The sequence below is a fragment of the Chenopodium quinoa genome, unplaced genomic scaffold (genome assembly GCF_001683475.1).
Source record: "Chenopodium quinoa cultivar QQ74 unplaced genomic scaffold, ASM168347v1, whole genome shotgun sequence".
Classification (NCBI taxonomy): Eukaryota; Viridiplantae; Streptophyta; class Magnoliopsida; order Caryophyllales; family Amaranthaceae; genus Chenopodium; species Chenopodium quinoa.
The window spans coordinates 5,920,868-5,944,199 of NW_018745286.1; the positions used below are offsets into that span (position 1 = coordinate 5,920,868).

At 38.5% G+C, this 23,332-nt stretch overlaps 1 protein-coding gene across 1 annotated transcript; it reads left to right on the forward strand.

Moving 5' to 3' along the window:
- Positions 1-792: 792 nt before the first annotated feature.
- LOC110712100 lies at positions 793-22,380 on the forward strand. Its single transcript, XM_021890519.1, has 7 exons — positions 793-826; positions 15,009-15,281; positions 15,794-15,904; positions 16,024-16,123; positions 18,050-18,459; positions 18,550-18,781; positions 22,278-22,380. Exons 1-7 carry the CDS (start codon positions 793-795, stop codon positions 22,378-22,380), a joined length of 1,263 nt encoding a protein of 420 aa, XP_021746211.1.
- Positions 22,381-23,332: the final 952 nt, after the last annotated feature.

Sequence of the window (23,332 nt, forward strand, 5' to 3'; positions counted from 1 at the left end):
ACCTTACTGAAGAATTAGCTCTCTGATAATTCTGAACCCTCTATCAGAATAATACACTTGTTGGAAGGACATCATTCCTTTCATGTTAAGATTAAGATTCACGAGCTTCAATCATCAATTTAATGAAAAAAAATGAAAACAAGAGAAAGAAGAGAGAAGAGAGAGGAGAGATCAAGAGAATGAGTAAAGAGTAAATGAAAATGGAATGTTGAAGGAGTGAAAGCGTCGTGCGTTAGGTAAGAAAGAGTTGTAGGGTTTTTCATTTTTGTCACTAGATAGTTTGGGCTTGGCCCATATTTAAAAATTACTGTGTAAAAATAGGGCTGGTAAACAGGTTTATGCGGGTTGGGTTCGGGTTGACCCGACCTGAAACTGACCCAATTAATCAAACGGGTTTAGGCAGGTTGGGATTTACAATTAACCTAAACCCGATCCTTTTAACTTCAGGTCAGGTTCAGTTGACACAATAACATAAACGGGTTGAAAATCTCCCACAAAACCCGTTTATTCCGGGTTAGGTTCGGGTTGGGTTGTCGGGTCGGGTTAGCTTTTGCCAGCCCTAACAAGTACTGCCCCAACTCCAACTCCACTAGCATCACATTCAACCCCAAAGGGTTGATCAAAATCTTGAAGAGCCAAGATTGGATCTTCACACAATTTCATCTTTAGAGCCTCAAAAGCCTCTTGAGCACACGGTGTCCACTCAAAAGTTCCCTTCTTCATGCATTCGGTAACCGGAGCTAAAATAGCACTAAAATTCTTCATAAATCTTCGATAGAAAGAAGCTAAGACATGGAAACTCCTAATATGGGTGAGAGTGGTAGGAGTAAGCCAAGATTGAATGACTTTCACCTTACTAGGGTCTATTTAGATCCCTACATTAGATATCACATAGCCAAGAAAAACAGCTATCCACCATAAAAGTACATTTTTCTAACTTGGCAAAAAGTCTCCTGCTTCTCAATCAGGGTCATCCCAATGATTATGAAGGCCCTATGCAGTTGAAATAAAACTATTCCCTCATATTAATAATGAAATGGTAGAAAAACTAGCTATAAATATATATACATATATGTGTGTGTGTGTGTGTGATCTAATTAAATTTAAACCCTCAGATAAATGCTATAATTTTGGGTAATAGCTACAAGGGAACATATCATTCGGTCGAAAAGAAACAAAAAGTAACCGTTTGGAGAGTGCTTTTTAATTTTAAGAACGTTGTACTTAATTAATTGCGTTTTGCTTCAAAAAAATAACAATATTTGTTGATTCTTGATTTCATTTACTTGCCTTGATTTGATGATGAATTTTAGCGAGTAGTTGCTTGCTAGGTTTTGGGTAAAGCTTGTATGATTAATTGATTGTGATTAATTTGGGAATTATGTTGATTAATTATTGAGATGAAATTGATTAATGGAAGTTTGCATGTGCTTAGTTTGATTAGGCTTTGAGAACTATGCTAGATTGCATTGTAGATCCTAATGACATGACCACTCAATTTAGGATTTGCAGTTGTTGATTGGTTTGAATTGTGATTCTCCTAATTTGTCATTCATAGTGGAGACCTAGCTTGACGACTAGGCGATAGCTCTTTGATGCAATTGATAGCTCTTTCCATTACTCTTCACAACCATTGATTGGCTTAACCTTCCCAAGTTGTTGCAATTTTCATGATTACATGTTGATCCCCATTCCCTAGTGTTCCATTTGTTTGATTCTTAGTAGTTGATTAGTATTAGTTACTCAATTCTTCACTCTTGACTTTGACCTAGCTTAGGCGTTAATTGGATACTTGAGCATAACCGTTCCTAGTGGTTCGACCCTTAACTTAGCTCTATACTTGTATTTAGATTTGTTAAGTGATTATAATTTTTTTCCCTTAGGGAGGATTACTCAACGACCTAGTTTTCCCTACGTCACGGTTGTCCTCATGGTGCCGTTGGTGGTGTTCCCTTCTCCGGTGAAGAGAGTCAGAACCATCTTCTGCACTTGGACTTCTCCTTCTTCTAGGACTTCTTCTATTCTCCAAGATTTCAAGAAGTCTATCAAACTTCCTTTCTAGAGCATCCAATCTAGAGTGCTCATTGTGACTTTCTTCATCTTCATAAAGTATATATCATCCATGTTTCAAGAAGGAAAGTTTGTATCTTTTGAGAGTGAAGAGTTAAAATTTTGTGGGGAAAAAAGATGAAATCTTTTGAGAGGGGAAAAGAGAGATTAAAAAAGGTAGGATCTTTCTAGGCTAATAACCTGGGCTCTTGAATCAAATTGATATAAAATAACCAACAAAAACAAATTTTCAATCCAAACTTCAATATTCAAGATGTAATTTTGGAGAGAACAAATAACAAAGATAAATTCTTATCACATCAATCACCAATTTTGATGCAATAAGGGTTTAATCAAAGCCTAAAAAGGCAAGCTTAGCCCTATTTAAAGTCTTTCCAAAAAAAACCTAAAGTTCTTACATTACACCCTTGGATAACAAATGAAAGTCCAAGAATAAAAGCAAACAAAGAAAACAAAAAGAAAGAACAAAAGCCGCTACAAAATAGGGGTTCTAGAGCGGTCGCTCTAGAAGGTTGGAGTGGTCGCTCCGCTCAAATAGAGGGGTCACTCCATAGAGGGGAGCAGTTGCTCCAAAAATTCTGTCAAAAATCCCAATTTCGGATGGAACGAGCGCTCTGAAAAGAGGAGCAGGCGCTCCAATAGTCGGCACTCTAGCGGCTCTGCCTGGACAACTCGATTTCAAACGCTCATAACTTCTTCATTTCTTGCTCAAATAAGGCATGTGACCTGTCGTTGGAAAGCTCTTGGACTCTACTTTCATCGCTAATTTGAATCACCTAAAAATTCTTTATGACAAAGAAGATATAGCTGATTAAATTAGTTGAGTAATACATTGATAAGTTTTCTTTCTTGGCTAACACATGGAATCCTTGGAGTTTTATTCTAAGCAAACAAAAGTTACTCAAGTTTGATGATGGTCAACCCCGAGAGGTGACCACCAAGGAGTTTAGAGCGACTATGTGTGTAGACATCTACTTTTGGTCCCCTGTCTCGACCGGAAGTGCTATGACGATAAATAATTTTGTCTTTGTGCTAGATTGGTGTAGCGAATGCTTATGGACTACTGATTAAAGCCTAAACACATAAACCTAGCTAGCTTGACCAAAACAAAATGAACTAAAATCTTATTAACACTAAGCCCGACCAGAAATTAGGCCTTATCCAAAGACTAAACCTAATTTCAGACGGATTTAAAGCGCCTAGGTTAAAATCTAGGGCTGCCGCAGGAAAATCCACGCACAACTCATGAAGTCGCGCTGGCCTGGCGCGCACAACAACCCGCGCAACCTTCAGAGAAGCGCTTGCGGAAGATTCAGAATTTTAAAAAGATACTAAATCGAATCTTACCATACAGCTACTCGCAAGACTAGAAGTCACGTTGTTCTAGGCAGCGCAACTCCTTCACTTGCGTGCGGAAGCCACGCGCAACCTTCACAGTTGCGCGCGCCACCTGCTGCGACAGAATCTCAGAAACCGTAATCTAACCCATTCCCTATAAATAGAGGTTTAATACGAGCTCTAAACACACAGAAAAATAGCCTAAAAGTCAGCAATAACATCTTTGTGAACTTACGTAATAATCAACCCTCTTACCCTAAACAATCACCTTTTTAATTGTTTTGTTCTTACGGTGGAGGTTCCCCGACAAGAAGGTGTCCATTTGCTTTCTAAACGAAGATCTAGCAAGGAAGAGTGGTAATTCCCAAGCACTTAGATAAATCACTCTACTTTTCTTGTCTTAAATCACCTAAAACGATTAATTAGTGTTGCTTTATCACATTAAATAAATATTTAATTCATCATTTTTGACATAGTGAACTTTAGTTAAATAAGACTAGAATTGAATAAATTAATTGACTGTTTTATCACTTAAGCCAAGGCGAATCTTGTTTATTATTGTTCTTTCATGAATTTGAATTAAATAAGAATAACGACATTCATTGTAATAAAATCTCTATGTGATTGACGCGTGTAAATAAAATCAACTAACTTAGTTTTAGATATCACGTTGCATATATTGTTTGGCAATGAAATTGTGAAAAGCAAGAGCTAGTAGAGGCCGCACTAGGGCTAGGATGGAGATTCCCCCCTAATGGGAATGTTATCTTAGTACCCTCGCTCCCGAACTCATTTCTCATACAAGTAGACCAATTCGGGCATGGGCAAACTTTGGATTCGTGCCAAATATCCCTTGAACTCTACTTTGGTGAAAGGCATGAAGGAGGTTTATGAGTTTTCCTAAAACTCATTGGCGATTCTCTATCGGTTTCTTATAAAAAAGAGTAATGATACAATCACTTTTAATTCAAGGTCCCCCAAACAGTCATGAATTCAAATCCTAACACACCTTAAAAAGTGTAATGTCCAAGGCTTTTAAAGGGCCATGGGCATAGAGGAAGTGGGATCCCCAATGACGGGCTACCCTTCTCTCCTCACAACGTGTCAAGCACTTCTTCAACTTCCTCCACCAAGTTTCATGCACCCGCATCACTACCAGTTCAGTAAATTGAACAAAAAGTCTACTTGATAAATATGGTCCGTTAGTTGGCTATCCGTTTACTATTTCTGAAGGTCTCATTTATTCCTTTAACATATTTTTAGCATGGGAATATTCGCTGACTAAGGGAAGTTGTAGTTGTGATGTTTAGAGAGATGAATTATTATGCATATGTCTTAGGATATACTCCCTCCGTTTTTTTAAATGTATCACTTTAGATTTTGCACTATTCATACGTTACCTTTGACTTAATTTTTTTAATACTATATAATTTATAAACCTGGTCATGTAATATATTGTTGGATTTTTACAATGTCTACTTTCATAATATAGTTTTTACTAATATATATTTAATTAAAGATATTTATTGTCAAAATTATGCTTGACAAGCGTGATAACTCAAGTGATGCATTTAATAAAATAGAGGGATGAATATTCTATTGCTATTTATGGAAATATAATAGTATAGAGATGTTTTCATTTATGTATGTGATGTATTGTGGAAACTATCTTTGACTAAGACATACATGATCTTTTTTGGTCACAGAATGATTCATCCCCCAAGGCCCTTTTAACATAATTACATTTCTAGGTTGAGCTTAGAGATTCATTTGAAAAGCTCAACACTCTTTGGAAACAAATCGCTAGTTTATAAACTTGTAGTGCACACATTGTTACGGTTTTCATTGTCTCTTACCTTAGCTTTATGAGAGAGCTTGTGTATTTGTAATTGAATCCTTAAGGGATTAGTGATTGGATAGAATTTGTGAGGTCAAGTACGCCTGCTTGTGAGATCATGTTCACATTGCACATCTAGATTTATGTGTGGGAAATTATTTGACTCGAGTAGACAAACAATAAATTGTAATTGCTTTTGTTTTTCAAAGGAGATTAATAAAGTAATTAGGGTAGGGAGGAAGTAGGCTTTAAGTTAAGCTGAACCTCGGTAAATCTTTGTGTTCTTATTATATTACTTTAATTGTTTTGCTTTTTCCTACTGGTTCGCCGTTAATAATTCAAATTATTAATTTTAAAAGGACACTAATTGTTATCTTACTCAATCTAACCCTCCCTTCTTCAGTACTAGCTGCACTTTCATTAAATTATGCGCCTTTTTTTATTAATCACCCTAAATCTCAATAGCATTTATTTCTTCTTTGCCCTTTCTCTTCTGAATGTTGGTCCTCTTCCTCTCTTACTGAGTTGGAAATCTTTCTTCTTCTTCTTCTTCTTCTTCTTCTTCTTCTTCTTCTTCTTCTTCTTCATAGATTCCAGATTTCTTTTGGTCCCTCAAACTTATTTCTCTCTATCCCTTTCTGTAGGGTTTCGTAGTGACCCGACACTACGCGGAAGGAAACCCACCAAGACCCGCCCCTTAATTAAAGCAATTAAACAACCATAATAAACTTAATCAAACAAGATTAAGAACAAGAATTATACCTTTGACGCGTGCTTCGCTCCCAAAGAGCTCTTACTTCAAAATCCCGAAAAGACGAGATCTCCGACGGATCGTACCCTCGACCCGACCCGAGCGTCCTAAGTCTTAAAGGTTAGTCAGGACCCGGACAAAATAACTATGAGTTTTACGAATCAAAGGTTTACTTTTTTCTTAGAGTTGCCTTTTTAATTCCACTCAAGGTTGTATCAAATCCCAATACCAAGCTTGGTATTTATAGGGAAATGATCCCTTGATTTTTCATCCTCCACCAATGTGAGAGAATGTATTTTTGATAATTAATTTATTTCTAAAATAAATTATTAAACAAAAACTAAACACAATGCAACAAGTGTCAAATAGAGAGAGAAGGTTAGGTGAGGACCATGAATGGGTGGGGGGGACCATTGCCTTGCTCCTCAAGGCCTTGCCCAAGCTTGGTCCCCACCCCTCACCTAAACTGCCACCTCATGGCAGCTGGGCTGGCAGCCTGCCTTGGCTGCCAGCTGGCGCCTAGCACCAAGGCTGGGCAGCCAGCCAGCTTGGTATGCTAGCAGGCAGTGCTAGCATGCACTGGCCTAGCACGCATCAGCCCTAGCACGCTGCGAGCTGCTGGGCGCTGATGCTGCTAGCCTAGCGCTGCTGCTGCCTAGCACTCTCTCGCATCGCATCGCTAGCACAGCCAGTGCTAGTTGGGCATCGCTGGCGCTGGCCCTCGCATCGCACGCATTGGCTGGTTGCACATTCATCACGCACCAGCCATGCGCCACGCACCTACGCACACACATTGCTAGCCCACACGCATCATGCACCACCCTATGCTCGCACTAGCCAGTGCCTAGCATTGCTTGTGCTTGGTGCGAGGCATGCACACACGCACACGCACATGCATGCGTGGTGCTGCTGCCTAGCAACCTAGCCAGCCATCCCACGCACACGTACCAGCCCACACGCATCAGTGCGGCTGCTGTGAGAGGCTGCGAGGCACACACACGCATGCCCTTGGCATTGCGATGGTGCTTGTGCATGGTGCCAGGTCTTACGATGGTGCCTAGCAAGGGCTGTGCGCTGCGATAGGGCACCATATGCACCCAGGCACCACGCTAGAATGATGCTAGCTGCTATGGGCTGCCTGGTGCCTGTGTGGCTTACGATAGCTGCCATGCGCACCTAGGCACCCATGCTAGCATCCTGCTAGCTTGCGATGGGTTTCCATGGTGCGCCTAGGCTGTGGTGGTGTCTAGAACACCATGGTGCGCCTAACACATACATGGCGCGCCTAGGCTTGCTATGAGCTAGCCTAGCCTAGCTACGACTACGCTCATACTTGTTGCTTGTGATTTTGCGACGATCGGTATCGACGCCCTAGGCTCTATTTCTGACGTCTGTATTCGTAAAACTCTGTCGACTCATTAAATCCTTTTGGATTAATTCGACGTCTCGGATCGGAGATTCGATTGGGTTCGACCCGAAGGGTTCATTTAAGATCAAGCTGTAATATCAATTATACCTCGATATTACTGATCGGAAGCGGCCTCCACCTAGGCATTCCGATCACTTGACCTTACTGAAGAATTAGCTCTGTAATAATTCTGAACCCTCTATCGGAATAATACACTTGTTGGAAGGACACCATTCCTTTCAATCTCCCACTTGTCTTTCAGGACAAGTGTGCATATTGTGTATAACTCATTTCCTTTGTCACTTAATGTTTCTTCGTGAACTGTAAGGTAAGATTCTTTGTTATCCTTATTACGTTCAGAAGTGTTTCTCGATCTCCGAGTTTGACTGTCAATAAACAGATGATTTCTAAAATCCATCTGAGCACGGCCATGCATTTTCACAGTCTCGCTCTTCGAGCGGCCTTGTAAACAACAAAACATTTTCCCTATTGTTAGTAGGGGGACAATCCCAGTCTTGTATTGTAAGTTCTTCTTACTAAGAGGACATAGACTCCCGAGTGTTCCCGTTATGATCCCCAGTTACGGCAGACGTTTGGAAACATCAAAGAGCCTAGTACTCAAACAAGAAAACTTCACAGTACTCATGGTCTGAGGAAATAAGTTCCGATAGCCATAATGAGAAATGTACTTATGACAAAATTTAAATTTTCTTAAAGTACTCTCATAGGTCTTATCCAGTACAGTTCTAAATTATACCTGTGCAAATGATTTATGACTGTCACGTCCTTGCAGCATAAGAAACGGTGCTGTAAATCATACTACACACTAATCTATGGCGGTCATCAATCGTCCATCTGTTAGATGACCTCGATTAGGGATACTTTTCGATTTAATATTCAATGTTCACTTAACAGGTGTTTCTTTATCCAAGACATGGTCTTGATACCCTGTTTTGAATATTTCCGTAAATCGAATGGACTCATTATTTAATTCTAAACCACAATTAAATAGTAATGGAGTGAATGATAATTTTGCACAAAAATTAATTACTCCATTAATGAATGGTTTTAGTACAGTGTCTTACATTAAATCAACCCTGTTTAATTAAAACACTTGTACAGGGAATATCAAAGCCAGTCTCCTATGTGCTTGATTCCCATTGCCTCAACGTGTTTGTTGTGTTTCACTTGAGGCAAAGGTTTAGTCAAAGGATCGGCTACATTATCATCCGTGCCGATCTTACAAATTCTGATTTCACCTTCGGATTTCCATTCCCTTATCATGTGAAATCGCCTTTGCACGTGTTTGACCTTCTGGTGTTCTCTCGGCTCCCTGGCCTGAGCGATAGCTCCATTATTATCACAATAGAGGTCTATCGGTCCCTTGATTGTGGGTACAACACCAAGTTCACTGATGAACTTGCGAATCCAAATAGCTTCCTTGGCTGCTTCCGAAGCGGCCAAGTACTCGGCTTCAGTTGTAGAGTCTGCAGTGGTGCTCTGCTTGGCACTCTTCCAGCTGAACGCTCTTCCATTCAGACAGAATATATACCCTGACTGTGACTTGAAGTCGTCTTTGTCAATCTGGAAGCTAGCGTCGGTGTAACCTTCAACAACCAGTTCTTTGTGGCCTCCATACACCAGGAATTTATCCTTGTTCCTTTTTAGGTACTTAAGGTTGTTTTTGGCCGCAGTCCAATGCGCCTCTCCTGGGTTCGATTGGTATCGACTCGTTGCACTCAGGGCATACGATACATCCGGCCTTGTACATATCATGGCATACATGATCAATCCGATTAGCGAAGCATATGGGATCTGATTCATTCTTTCTCGCTCAACAGGTGTCTGCGGACACTGTTTCTTGCTGAGAGTTATGCCATAGGACATGGGTAAATGCCCTCTTTTGGCATTTTCCATGTTGAATCGAGCCAGTACCTTATCAATGTAAGTACTCTGGCTTAATCCAATCATCCTCTTAGATCTATCCCTGTAGATCTTGATGCCCAATATGTATTGTGCCTCTCCTAAGTCCTTCATTGAAAAGCACTTTCCCAACCAGCCCTTTACGGACTCCAACAATTTTGTGCTGTTACCAATGAGCAGTATGTCATCGACATACAGAACTAGGAATGCAATATCACTCCCACTGACCTTCTTGTATACACAAGACTCATCTGGATTCTTGATAAAACCAAACTTGTTGATGGCTTCATCAAATCGCAGATTCCAACTCCTGCTGGCTTGCTTTAGTCCATAAATGGACTTCTTCAGCTTGCAAACCTTTCCAGCGTTGCCTGGATCGACAAAACCTTCTGGCTGTGTAATATACACAGTTTCTTCCAAAATCTCATTAAGGAACGCGGTTTTGACATCCATTTGCCATATTTCGTAATCGTAATATGCAGCAATCGCTAGGATAATCTGGATGGACTTTAGCATTGCAACTGGTGAAAAAGTTTCATCATAGTCAATCCCGTGGACTTGTCTATAACCTTTTTCCATCAGTCTAGCTTTGTATATCGATACATTTCCATCCTTGTCTGTCTTCACTTTGAAGATCCATTTGCATCCAATGGGTGTATAACCCTCGGGCAAATTCACTAAGTTCCAGACTTGATTTTCAGACATGGAGTCCATCTCAGATTTCATGGCCTCTTGCCATTTTGCAGAGTTGGGGCTCGTCATAGCTTGCTTGTATGTCGCCGGCTCATCACCATCCATAACTAGGATGTCCTGATCATCAGCTAAGACGATACCGAGGTATCTGTTTGGTTGAGATCTTTGTCGTTGCGACCTACGTAGGGTAATCGGTTGAGCATTTACATTGTCTGTTTGACTCTGACCAATCTTCTCAGATGCTTCCAAAGTATCTAGATTGTCAGTTTTGTCAGGTTGACATTGTTGCTCGTCCTCTCGAACTTCGTCGAGTTCGATTTTCCTCCCACTTGTCATTTTGGAAAGGTGATCCTTCTCCAAAAAGACACCATCACGAGCAACAAACACTTTGTTCTCGAATTTATTGTAGAAGTAATACCCTTTGGTTTCTTTTGGATATCCCACAAAGAAACACTTATCCGATTTGGGGTGAAGTTTGTCCGAAATTAATCGCTTGACATATGCTTCGCATCCCCAAATCTTGAGAAAAGACAACCTAGGAGGTTTCTTAGTCCATAATTCATATGGAGTCTTTTCAACAACTTTTGACGGAGCTCTATTCAGTGTTAGTGCTGTTGTTTGTAGCGCATGTCCCAGAACGAGATAGGGAGTTCACTAAGACCCATCATTGACCAAACCATGTCTAACAAGGTCCGATTCCTCCGTTCAGACACTCCGTTCCATTGAGGAGTTCCGGGAGGTGTCAACTCTGAAAGAATGCCACATTCTTTCAAGTGATCGTCGAATCCATGGATCAAATATTCGCCACCTCGATCCAATCGAAGTGCTTTAATTTTCTTGCCAAGTCGGTGAAGGTGATGAAATATCGGTAACTTAATTCTCTCTATCTCTTTCTGTAGGGTTTCGTAGTGACCCGACACTACGCGGAAGGAAACCCACCAAGACCCGCCCCTTAATTAAAGCAATTAAACAAGCATAATAAATTAATCAAACAAGATTAAGGACAAGAATTATACCTTTGACGCGTGCTTCGCTCCCAAAGAGCTCTTACTTCAAAATCCCGAAAAGACGAGATCTCTAACGAATCATACCCTCGACCCGACCCAAGCGTCCTAAGTCTTGAAGGTTAGTCAAGACCCGGACAAAATAACTATGAGTTTTACGAACCAAAGGTTTACTTTTTTCTTAGAGTTTCCTTTTTAATTCCACTCAAGGTTGTACCAAATCCCAATACCAAGCTTGGTATTTATAGGGAAATGATCCCTTGATTTTTCATCCTCCACCAATGTGGGAGAATGTATTATTGCTAATTAATTTATTTCTAAAATAAATTATTAAACAAAAACTAATCACAATGCAACAAGTGTCAAATAGAGAGAGAAGGTTAGGTGAGGACCATGAATGGGTGGGGGGGACCATTGCTTTGCTCCTCAAGGCCTTGCCCAAGCTTAGTCCCCACCCCTCACCTAAACCGCCACCTCGTGGCAGCTGGGCTGGCAGCCTGCCTTGGCTGCCAAGGCTGCCAGCTGGCGCCTAGCACCAAGGCTGGGCAGCCAGCCCGCTTGGTATGCTAGCAGGCAGTGCTAGCATGCACTGGCCTAGCACGCATCAGCCCTAGCACGCTGCGAGCTGCTGGGCGCTGATGCTGCTAGCCTAGCGCTGCAGCTGCCTAGCACTCTCTCGCATCGCATCGCTAGCACAGCCAGTGCTAGCTGGGCATCGCTGGCGCTGGCCCTCGCATCGCACGCATTGGCTGGTCGCACATTCATCACGCACCAGCCATGCGCTACGCACCTACGCACACACATTGCTAGCCCACACACATCATGCACCACCCTATGCTCGCACTAGCTAGTGCCTAGCACTGCTTGTGCTTGGTGCGAGGCATTCCCCACGCACACGCACATGCATGCGTGGTGCTGCTGCCTAGCAACCCAGCTAGCCATCGCACGCACACGCACCAGCCCACACGCATCAGTGCGGCTGCTGTGCGAGGCTGCGAGGCACACACGCACACACACGCATGCCCCTGACATTGCGATGGTTCTTGTGCATGGTGTCAGGCCTTGCGATGGTGCCTAGCAAGGGCTGTGCGCTGCGATAGGGCACCATATGCACCCAGGCACCACGCTAGCATGCTGCTAGCTGCTATGGGCTGCCTGGTGCCTGTGTGGCTTGCGATAGCTGCCATGCGCACCTAGGCACCCATGCTAGCATGCTGCTAGCTTGCGATGGGTTGCCATGGTGCGCCTAGCACATACATGGCGCGCCTAGGCTTGCTATGAGCTTGCCTAGCCTAGCTACGGCTACGCTCATACTTGTTGCTTGTAATTTTGCGACGATCGGTATCGACGCCCTAGGCTCGATTTCCGACGTCTGTATTCGTAAAACTCTGTCGACTCATTAAATCCTTTCGGATTAATTCGACGTCTTGGATCGGAGATTTGATTGGGTTCGACCCGAAGGGTTCAGTTAAAATCAAGCTGTAATATCAATTGTACCTCAATATTACTGATTGGAAGCGGCCTCCACCTAGGCATTCCGATCACTTGACCTTACTGAAGAATTAGCTCTGTAATAATTCTGAACCCTCTATCGGAATAATACACTTGTTGGAAGGACACCATTCCTTTCACTTTCCTAAGGTTGCCATCCTTTTCTTGAGTATTTGGAAATGTCGCAATGCTGTGATTTGTAAGAACTCTAAAACCACTATTACTAATGCCTATATTCGTTCTTTTTCTCATTTTAGGAATGACAATCCCGATGTGTTTTAGATACTATTCACATTTCCTGTAATTTCTTCCATTCGCAACTTAAAAATCCTACTTCTACTATTATTACTTGGTCTCCTCCTTCGTTTAAACTCAATTTTTATGGTTCTGATTTGACAATTCAGCTTATGTCAGTGTGGTTTTTAGAGATTGTTAAGGAAAATCATATTGCTAATCAAACCTATAACCTAGGTTCTTGCCTAGCTTTTCTTGCTGATCTGAGAACTTAATATCTCCATATTTTCATTGAAAAGAGACAATCCAACTGTAATGATATTTTACAGGGGTATTATACATAAATTTTCGTGGCAGATTTATCTTTTGTCGGATGATATCAAGACTATCTTGGACTCTTTCTTGACCTTTAAGTCATCCTTATTACATGTGTTTTGGGAAGGAAATCGTGCTGCAGATTATGTTGCTTCTCTCGGCTATTCTACTCCGACCCATTAAGATATTGACCCTTTTCAAGACAACAAGTTCTTATTTTTTATTTCTAGATAAATTGGGCACGATCTTCTGACAAGGCGTTCCTAATCTTAATCTTGTATTTTACTTTTTCAAAAAAATACTTCTATATATATAAATGAGATCTCGTACGAACTACCTTGAATAATAAGAACTGCGAACTAATATTAGCCATTTATAGCGTTAGACCTAACGGTTGAAGTTCCATCTTCCTTATTAAGGTCAGTTTTGTAATTTTGGGCATTGAATGACCTCCATTCTAACTCTCTCTCTCTCTTTCTTACTTTCGCTCTCTACGTTCTTAATTTCTCTCTCTACATCGGATCTCTCTGAAGGCGCTGAAGGCAATTTCATTGTTCGAATTCGCTCTTCGATTTTGCTCTTCGATTTCATCGATTTTCTTCTTCGATTTCGCAACTTCTTCGTTGTTCTTCTGCGTTTGTCCTTTTTTTGTTGTGATTCAATCATTCTAGAGAGGTAAATTTAGATTTTTTTTGTTTTGTGTATCTTCTTTGATGATTGATCATATAATTAGGGTTTTTGTTTTGTTTTTGTTCGATTTCGTTGTCGATTTCTATTATTATTTCTTTTGGTTTTATTTCTATTATTGTTTTGTTCGATTTTGTTTTCGTTTTCGTTTTCGATTTTACATATAATTAGGGTTTTTGCTTTTGTTTTTGGTTTGTTTTTGTTCTTCTTTACTGATTTTTGCTTTAGTTTGAGTAATTTTGATTATTCTTGATTTCGTTTGATTATGTAATGCAATTTTTTAAATGTTTTACTTAAGTTTGATATGTTATGTTCACTACTGCTTTTTCGATTTTTTGATGTATTCTTTTAGTTTTGCTTTTACTTTTAAATGGTTTTTATCTACTTTATATTTATCATTATTTACTGTTGATCAGAGGGTTGCTTTGGGATGGAATCTCATTTGGGATTGTAATTTGTAAGAGGGTTGCTCTCCTTCATGGACGTAGTCCAAGCTATTAAGTTTTTTTCTTAGAACTTAACACAATTTGAGCTGCCAAATGATGATATCTGAACATTTGCACAAGGGCTTTGAGTTCATTTTTAAAATGACCGTGAAAATCTGCTTGGATCTGATGGCAGCAAGTCATTAAGTTGTGTCCATATTAAGCACCAATTGATTTATCTCTTACTGTATCCCTTGGCTCTTCTTATGCACTGTTGCTTGCTTATCTGAATGACAAAATGCCTTTTTATCTTATATCCTTCTATATCAACCCGACTTACGAATTCCTTAATCTAATGAGTGGGGATCAACTACTAATTTGACAGCCCTCCTCTCTCTCAAAATATGTTATATGAATTTATGATGGTTTTTATTTATGTGGTTGATTCTTTGGTTCAGTACTTGGTTTTTTTTTCCTATTGAATGAAGGGTATTTTAAAGGTTTTGTCTATATGGCCATTGCTGCAATTCCATATTATTGATCCTTAACTGGTTTATCTATTCTCAATTATAATTTGGTACTTCGAAAGACTACATAAGGATGTTCCAGGAAGTTGTTGTTCCTAGAAGATTTTGGCTTGACCTGTTGATTTCCTCATTTTTTTTAATTGTTTTACTTTTCCTTTTAGTGATGTTTTGTCTACCTTTAATTTGGATTCATCTACTTTTCAGGATAATGTTTGAAACATTCTTTAAATATTTCATTTCCTCATTTTTTTAATTGTTTTCTTTTTACTTTTAGTGATGTTTTGTCTACTTTTAATTTGAAACAGTTGGGCTCTCTTCTCCTGATGTTCAAGCTGGAGATGTTAATGTAAGCATTTTTATAGCTCCCTCTCATGCTTTACTAACTAGGACAGTTTATAATACTAAAGGTGGTAAAGAGTTTAAACCTGGTTGGTCTATGGAAAATAAGCCTATTTTTAGAATGAAATTTAATTGTCTTCAAGATGGAATTGATTTTTACTATAAGTATGCAAGTGAATGTGGATTCAAAATCCGTAGTAGTACTAGCAAGGTAGAAAAGAAGTTGACTGGTCCTGATGGTAAAAAGGGTCTTGTACTTATTAATATTTGGTTGGTAATAAAGAAGGTTTTGTCAATGATAATAAGAAAGATAAAAAAGAGGTTGAAGGTGTTGTTTTTAGGAAGAACATAGTTAGGAGGATTGGGTGTCCAACTATGATTAAGTTTAAGTATTGTGATGGTGGAAAGTATATAGTTTATTTCTTTCATGAAAGTCATTGTCATCCCTTCTCAATTCCTAGTACTAGACAGGTTACTAAACCATATGATGATGGCTTAACTTGTGTTCATATGAAGTTTATATTGGATAATTCAAAGTTGAACATTGGAGTTGTTATGTCCTATAGGATGATGAAAGAATATTGTGGAGGCTATAAACATGTGAGAGGCACTAAAAATCAATTTAAAAACTTTCACTTGTTTGGGGATTCCATTTCTTTTGACACCACATATGATACAAATAAATACTCCTTAGTGTTCTGACCTTTTACTGGAGTTGACCATCATAAACGATGTGTCACATTTTGTGCAGCCTTGTTATCTAAAGAAGATGTGGAATCTTTTGTATGGCTTTTTCAGAATATTCTAAAGTGTATGGGAAATGAGCCTTCTTGCCTTATTATTGACCAAGACCCTGCAATGGGTATTGCAATACAGAAAGTTTTTACCAAAACGAAAATCGATTGTGCATGTGGCACATCATGAGGAAAGTGCTTGAGAAAGTGCGTACAACTTTCTGTAATGACACTGACTTTTTGAAAGAACTTTGTGCTGTTGTTTGGGACAGGGAAATTGAACCTAATGAGTTTGTTGATGGTTGGAATACTGTGATGGAAAAATATGATTTGGTAGCTCATGAATGGTTTGCTTATATGTTCAAGATCAAGCATCTCTGGATCCCAGCCTATTTTCACTACTAGAAAACAGCTAATCAACGACGAAAAAAATCCGTCGGAAAACCCTGGAATTCCGTCGGAAATGCCTATTTCCGACGGAATTCCGTCGGAATGCACCGTCGCATTACACTTTGTAGGAATTTCGCGATATTCCGAGGGAAATTCCGTCGGAAAGGTCCATTCCGACGGAATTTCCGACGGATTTTATTCTTTCGGAGTCAAGTTTGACTTAATTGGGAAGTCCGTCGCAAGTTTCCGACGAAAAATTCCGTCGGAAGAGGTATATTTCGACGAAAAATTTCGTTGGAAAATTTAATAGAAAAAAAAAAAAAAAAAACCTCCCACCCACCACCAGCCCACCCCCTGCCCCCCCTACCCACCCATACCCACCGACACCACCACAACAACCAACCCATACCCCAGACCCACCCACCGACACCACCACAATAGCCCACCCATACCCCACACCCACCCACCAACACCACCACAACAGCCCACCCATACCCCAGACCCACCCACCGACACCACCACAACAGTCCACCCATACCCCAGACCCACCCACCGACACCACCACAACACCCACAACCCCATCCCAACACCACCGACACCACCACAACAACCTTCCCACACCAAACCAAACCGACACCACCACAACCCCACCCCATAACCGCCGACACCACCACAACCCCACCCCATAACCACCGACACCACCACAACAGCCCACCCCACCACCACCGACACCACCACACCACCACCATTAACCCCAAAAAACCGAAAATAACCCCAAAAAGTTCAGAAAACCAAACTTAAACAAGTAAAATTAGTAAAAATGTATAAATATATAATTATCTAATAAATTTTATAAATTAACATTACAATTACATTTACAATTAACAAGATCTATGTTTCAAAAAAAAAAAAAACCTAGATCTAAACAATGGTCGCATTCAGGCACAAGTAGCCCCGATCTGCGCGTTTAAATCTTGTTCAATCTTGTTCAATCGAGTAGAAAGGGGATGCGTATGGGTTTAAATCTTGTGAACAGAGGAGTAGAAAGAGGATGCGTATAGGTTGCGGTGAAGAGGAGGTGAGGAGAGAGAAAGAGAGGAGCAGAGGAAAGAGAAAGAGGAGGAGGTGAGGAGAGAGAAAGAGAAATGAAAAGGGAAGGGGATAGGGGTCCGGATTTCATTAGGGTTTTATTTTTGATTTTTTTAAAAAAAAAAATCGTCGGAAAATGCCTAAATTCCGTCGGAAATTTCCGACGGAATTTAAGTCCGTCGGAACAAATCCGTTGGAAAACGACCTATACGGATTTAAAATCGTAGGAAATTAATATGTTCCGACGGATTTTTTCCCTCGAAAATTAATTTTCCGTCGGAAGAAATTTTCTGAGGGAATATTCCGTCGAAAGCAGTTAATTCCGAGGGATAAAAAATTTGTCGAAATATTTTCGAGGGATTTTCCATCGCAACTTATATTTTTCGACGGATTTTTTCGACAGACCAAAATTCCGTCGGAATATTCGAATTTTCCAACGGAATTTAAGTCTGTCGGAACAAATCCGTCGGAAAACGACCCATTTTTAGTAGTGTTTAGGGTTTTTTTTATGGGTGGTTTGTTAAGATCTACCTCTAGATCTGAGGGTGAAAACAACTTTTTTTGTAATTTCATAAATCCTCATGTGTCATGTGTAGAGTTTCTCTTTCGGTATGAAACAACCTTAGATGCACAAAGGCATGAGCAAGATGAACAGAATATACTGAACAAGCAATACCTAAACTGATTACTCCATTAAAGTTAGAGAAGCATGGTTCTTCAGTTTACACTCGTTCTATTTTCTATGAATTTCAACAAGAATGTAAGGCTGCTTGTTTTTCTTGCGGTGTTGAAAGCTGTAATTCTACTTATGGTGATGGAGTTGAGTTTTCTATTGTTGTAGATAATGAACGTCAAAGGAATTTTGATGTTACATTTGATTTATCTACACTAGAGTGTACTTATACTTGCAAGATGTTTGAGAGTCAGGGTGTTTTGTGCAGACATATATTATTCATTATGAAAGGTAAATCAATATCTGAAATCCCTGAACATTATGTTTTAACTCATTGGAGAAAAGATGTTAAGAAGAAATCTACATCAGTGGATGAGGCTATTAACTTTGACAAAAAGAAGCGACTAATCTTTGATGTGTGCTCAAAAATGTTCTCCTGTGTTAGTCTAGCAGAGGGTTGTGAGGATGATATGTCTGATTTTGTTAAGTACTTGTCTTCATTTGAGGAAGAGCTTATGAAAAAGAAAAATGGTGAATGAATGTTACTTTTAACTTTGTTTAATTTACTTTTATTCAGAATTTATTTACTTTACTACAACTTATATAGTTTTTGAATGTCAGGTGTAAGTTTTAAAGAAGGCAAAGAAGCTGATATTCAACTCTTTGTTGGATCTAATGATGTTGATGTAGATATCTTGCCTCTGAGTCAATGCCTCAACAAAGGGTCTGCTAGAAGTTCTAAATTCTTGAAGAGTGCCAAAGAGGTAGTTGTTGAAGAAAAAAGCAAAAAAGGAAGAACTTGTAGAGCTTGTGGGCAATCAGGTGTTTCTCATGACAGTAGAAATTGTCCAAAGTAGTTTCTCAGGTATGTTAATTTTAACATTGTTTATTTACTTTTATTTGATCTTTGTTTACTTTATTACAACTTATGTTCTTTTTGTTAATTTATTTTAGTTTCATCTGGGATAGGCAGGCTTCATTATTAGATTGATGCAATTGATGTTAAATATGCCTTGAAGTTCATAAAATATTTAGTGCTTTGTGATACTTTTTTCTTATTATAATAATGTTCACTACAGTCACTTTAAGCAATTTCTTTTGAACTTTGTAATACATTTCATTTACTTTAATACAGTACATTTAGTTTTATATATTATTTTGTATATAATAGAATTGGGTAATAGAATTTCTAATTTGTCCTTAGTTATATACATTCATCTCAAAGTTATGTTACAATCACTTTATGTAAAATTTATTTTACATCTCAATGATATTGCAAATAATTTTTGTTTACTTCTAACAATTTGTTTTTAACTTTTAAAGATATTTCTTTTATTTTTCATGTAATAGGTATTTCTTTTACTTTTACTTTTCATGTAATAGAATTTAATATTTGTCCTTAGTTATATAAGAGCTTGCCCCAGTTTCTCAAAATGGTAAATAATAGCAACTTTATAAATTTTTTATTCCTTTTCGTGGTTGACTCAACCACTCCCTCCTCCTTCAACCTTCCTTATCTTCTTCAACCTTTCCCATCAACAATGATAGACGAATTGCAACACCATAACAAACACCATGTCCATCACCACCAACATCATGCCCAAAATGGCCCCAGCACAACAAACCCTGACCCCGCCATCTTCAAATTAAGGGCGTGGGTTAACCCTAAATGGAAGGTGTTTGTTATTGTTTGTGAGCTTTGCATCCATTGTTAAAGAATTCTTCGATTTCGAAAGTTATACATTCATCTCAAAGTTATGTTACAATCACTTTATGTATAATTTATTTTACACATAGTGCAAATAATTTTTGTTTACTTTTAACAATTTGTTTTTAACTTTTAAAGATATTTCTTTTACTTTTCATGTAATAGATATTTTAAAACATATACATTTTTATTTAATAAAAATATACCCCATATGACAGTGAGTGAACCAATATAGACACACAACATACATATTATTCTCATTTTTATGCATTACTTTAATAGATAATCCTTTTACTTTAATATATAATGTTTTTATTTTAACAGATATTTCATTTACTTTTCAAAACCATTTTTTTTACTTTTTAATTTATATGCAAATATATTCACAAACATTTTTTTTGCAATATTAGAATGCTCAATAAAGAAAATAAAAATATATATTACTTTAATAGATAATCCTTTTACTTAAGGATATATTTTGGTTACATTCAAAAACGTTTTGTTTACTTTTTAACTTATATGCACATATCATCCCTTGGTATTGCAATTGGAGGTTCAAATGTAACAAGTTGCTCACTTTATAATTACACAAAAACAACTTGTTTTATTAATATTTATAAACTAAAAGGAATTTGAAATAAAGTAAATAAAACAATGCTAAAAGTAAAAGAATAATATTACCCTTTCATTGATTTATTTTTAAGAAAACAATAGTCAGCCTCCACTTGATGCAATTCTGGCATTTCTTGCATTCTACTTTTGTTTCTCTTCATACACTTGCATACGTAATTCACTTCAGTTCCTGTTTTTCCACAATCCACAGAAAACTGAATCATAGAAGCAAATTCATTCAAAAAGTTGAATGGATGTTTTGATGTTTGATTTGCAGTATTTGCATCAACTGCTACACTAACATCAGCTTTCTCCTCTTGTTCCTTTTCATTCTTTTCTTTCACCTTCTCATCTTCCTTTTTCTTCTCTTTGTTTTTATCTGTCTCCTCTTCCTTTTTGTCATCTTCCTTTTCCTCCTCTTTTTCAGAATCTTCATTTTCATTATCCAGATTAATAGCATTATGTACAAAATTTGAAGGATCGTCTGCATCCTCTTGATTATCTCCATCATAATCTTGATTAGCTTCAGGATTTTTATGTCGCTCCTCCCATGTTGATTGAAACACATTAGATACAACTCTCAAATTATCGTAAATCTTCACTATTTTAATAATAGCCCTTTGCACTCTAGAGTCTTCTATTAGCCTTTGTGTTTCAGAAAATAGTTGAGATTCCGATGCAGACACACTTGATTGATTATTTTTAATCCTCTGTCTTATGCAGTTTATACGCTCGGCATGTAACATTGAAAAGATTGTTTAATCTCTAGCCAATAAAAGCAGATCTTCTTCAACTTCTTTCAAATAAATAACAAAATTTTTTTATTACAATACTTTTGATAAATGATACTATTTACTTTTAAAATTAATTTCCTTACTTTACAGTGTATTTTATTTACTTTTTAGTCTATCATTTACTAAACATTATTACTACTAGAAGTAGAACAAATAAATATAAAATATGAAATTGTGACCAATCTCCATGGTAAATTTGGGTTTATCAGTATATAATTCTAATTCCTACAAGCAAGGTACTAGTTATACTATTCTATATAAGGTTATCACTTAAACAATCTTATAAGCAATTTTACTTAAAGCCTAATAAACACATAGCAAGCAGCAATGTTCTAGCAAAATTAGCATAGTAGAAGGTAGAGCAGAAGTAGCATTGCAACAACAGGTGGCATAGCAAAAGTAGCATAGCAGCAGCTAGTCATGGCAGGGCAGCAACTGTAGCAGCAGCAGCCTTGGCAGGGCAGTAGCTTTAGCAGTAGAAGCCTTGGCAAGGTAGTAGCAGCATCATCCAAAGAAAAGCAAAATACATACCAAAGTGCATATTCAAAATGAAATAACAATGGAAAATTCTCAACGGCGACCCCAACTTCTGCTACGCACCAACGGTAACCCCTTTTTTTGGATTATACAAAATGACCTTAGTTATCTTTTTTCTTCTAATGATGACATTAATGATGGTTTTTTAACATAAAATTAAACCATGGTTAACAAAAATAGCAAAATGAAAAAAATGCCCCCTTTTATTTCACCCAACCACCCGATTTAAATTCCCTCCATTTATCTATCTCTCCTTCATTCTCCCTCTTCATTACTCTTCATCTTCTTCCTTCTGGTGCCTTTCCCATCAAAAAGTTCATCGAGACACAAAAAAAGCAGAGCATTGAATGCGAACTCTATAATACCATCAAAAATAGATGGTGATAGTCATTTTTATTCTAGGGTAAAGTAAAAGGGGATTCAAACTTTTTTGATTTCAAAAATTGCGACTAGGGTATTCAAGTTTGGGCTAAGAATTGGGGGTACCTGGTGAAAGATCGAATCTTTTTGCATCATCTAGCCAAAAAGAAGTTCAGGTATGCATCCAAAACCCTAATTTTTATATAACGTTTGAGTTGTGCATGTTATGTACTCTGTTTTGGCATGATCATTTTGTTGCATGTTTTATGTGGTTATATTGAAGTATTATGCCCTAAAATGAAATTTTTTGTTATCTTGTTTACTGATTTTGTGTTAAGGACTTGCTTGTCTGTGTTTGTGCTTGGAATATGGTATGATGTTAGAATGAGTGATGCGGTGGTGTTGAGGTTTCAGTATAAGGGTGTTGAGGTTGATGTGTAGTTGAGGATATTGACATAGTCAATCTAGTTGACCTAGTGATAGAGTATTGGGATAAGGCTGTTGAGATTAAGAAACCAATTCCAAAACATGCTAGTTTTGCTTATGTTCACAAAATGAAACATGTGGACTTGAATAATGATCAAGACTTGGTGAAAATGTTTACTAACTTAAATGGAAAAGACCCTATACATATATGGGTGGGTGAGGCTAATTCATCAAATGAGTTACTGAAGGCTGCTAGGACTTTGAGGGCAAGTAGGATACTTGCTGAGTTGAAACAAGGTATGGGACAGTTGGGTACGACATAATGTGATCATAAAAAAGGAATCCCTAGGAGAAGTCTAAGGAAGCTAGAAGGTAGTTCAAGTCAACCTGTGATAGATGTTGAGAGACCTAAGAAACTAACCCCTAGGAGAAACATTTCATCCAATGTCAGAGAACCTGTAGACTCAGTTCCAGATCTTATTCCTAAACCTGTTAATGAGAGAGATAATGAAGCTGACGATGAAAGTGATGGTGAACCTGTTGAAAACCCTATAGTTGAAATATATAATGTAGTACCTAGTGATGATACCTGGGCCGGTTTGATGAGGGAAATGGAAGAAGAACAAGAATACATGAGTAGGGGGAGAGGAAGAGGGAGGGGGAGACCTAGAGGGAGAGGTAGGGGGAGAGGTAGGGGTAGAGGTAGGGGGGAAGAAGCACATGTCAAGCTGACAGGAAGTAGGATATGGCATAGTGGACTTGGAAGAGACTTGAAGGCATGGTATTGGAAGCAATTGGAGAATGCAGTAGAGACTGAGGCTAAGAGGTTGGCTAGGGAGAGGTATGAGAAGAGAGAAGAAGAGATGAGGAAAGAATTAGGGTTACCACCTATAGAACAAGACAAACTAGTCCAGGTACTCAGAAGAAGTCCAAGAAAAAGTTTCCAAAGTGATGGTCAGACAGAATC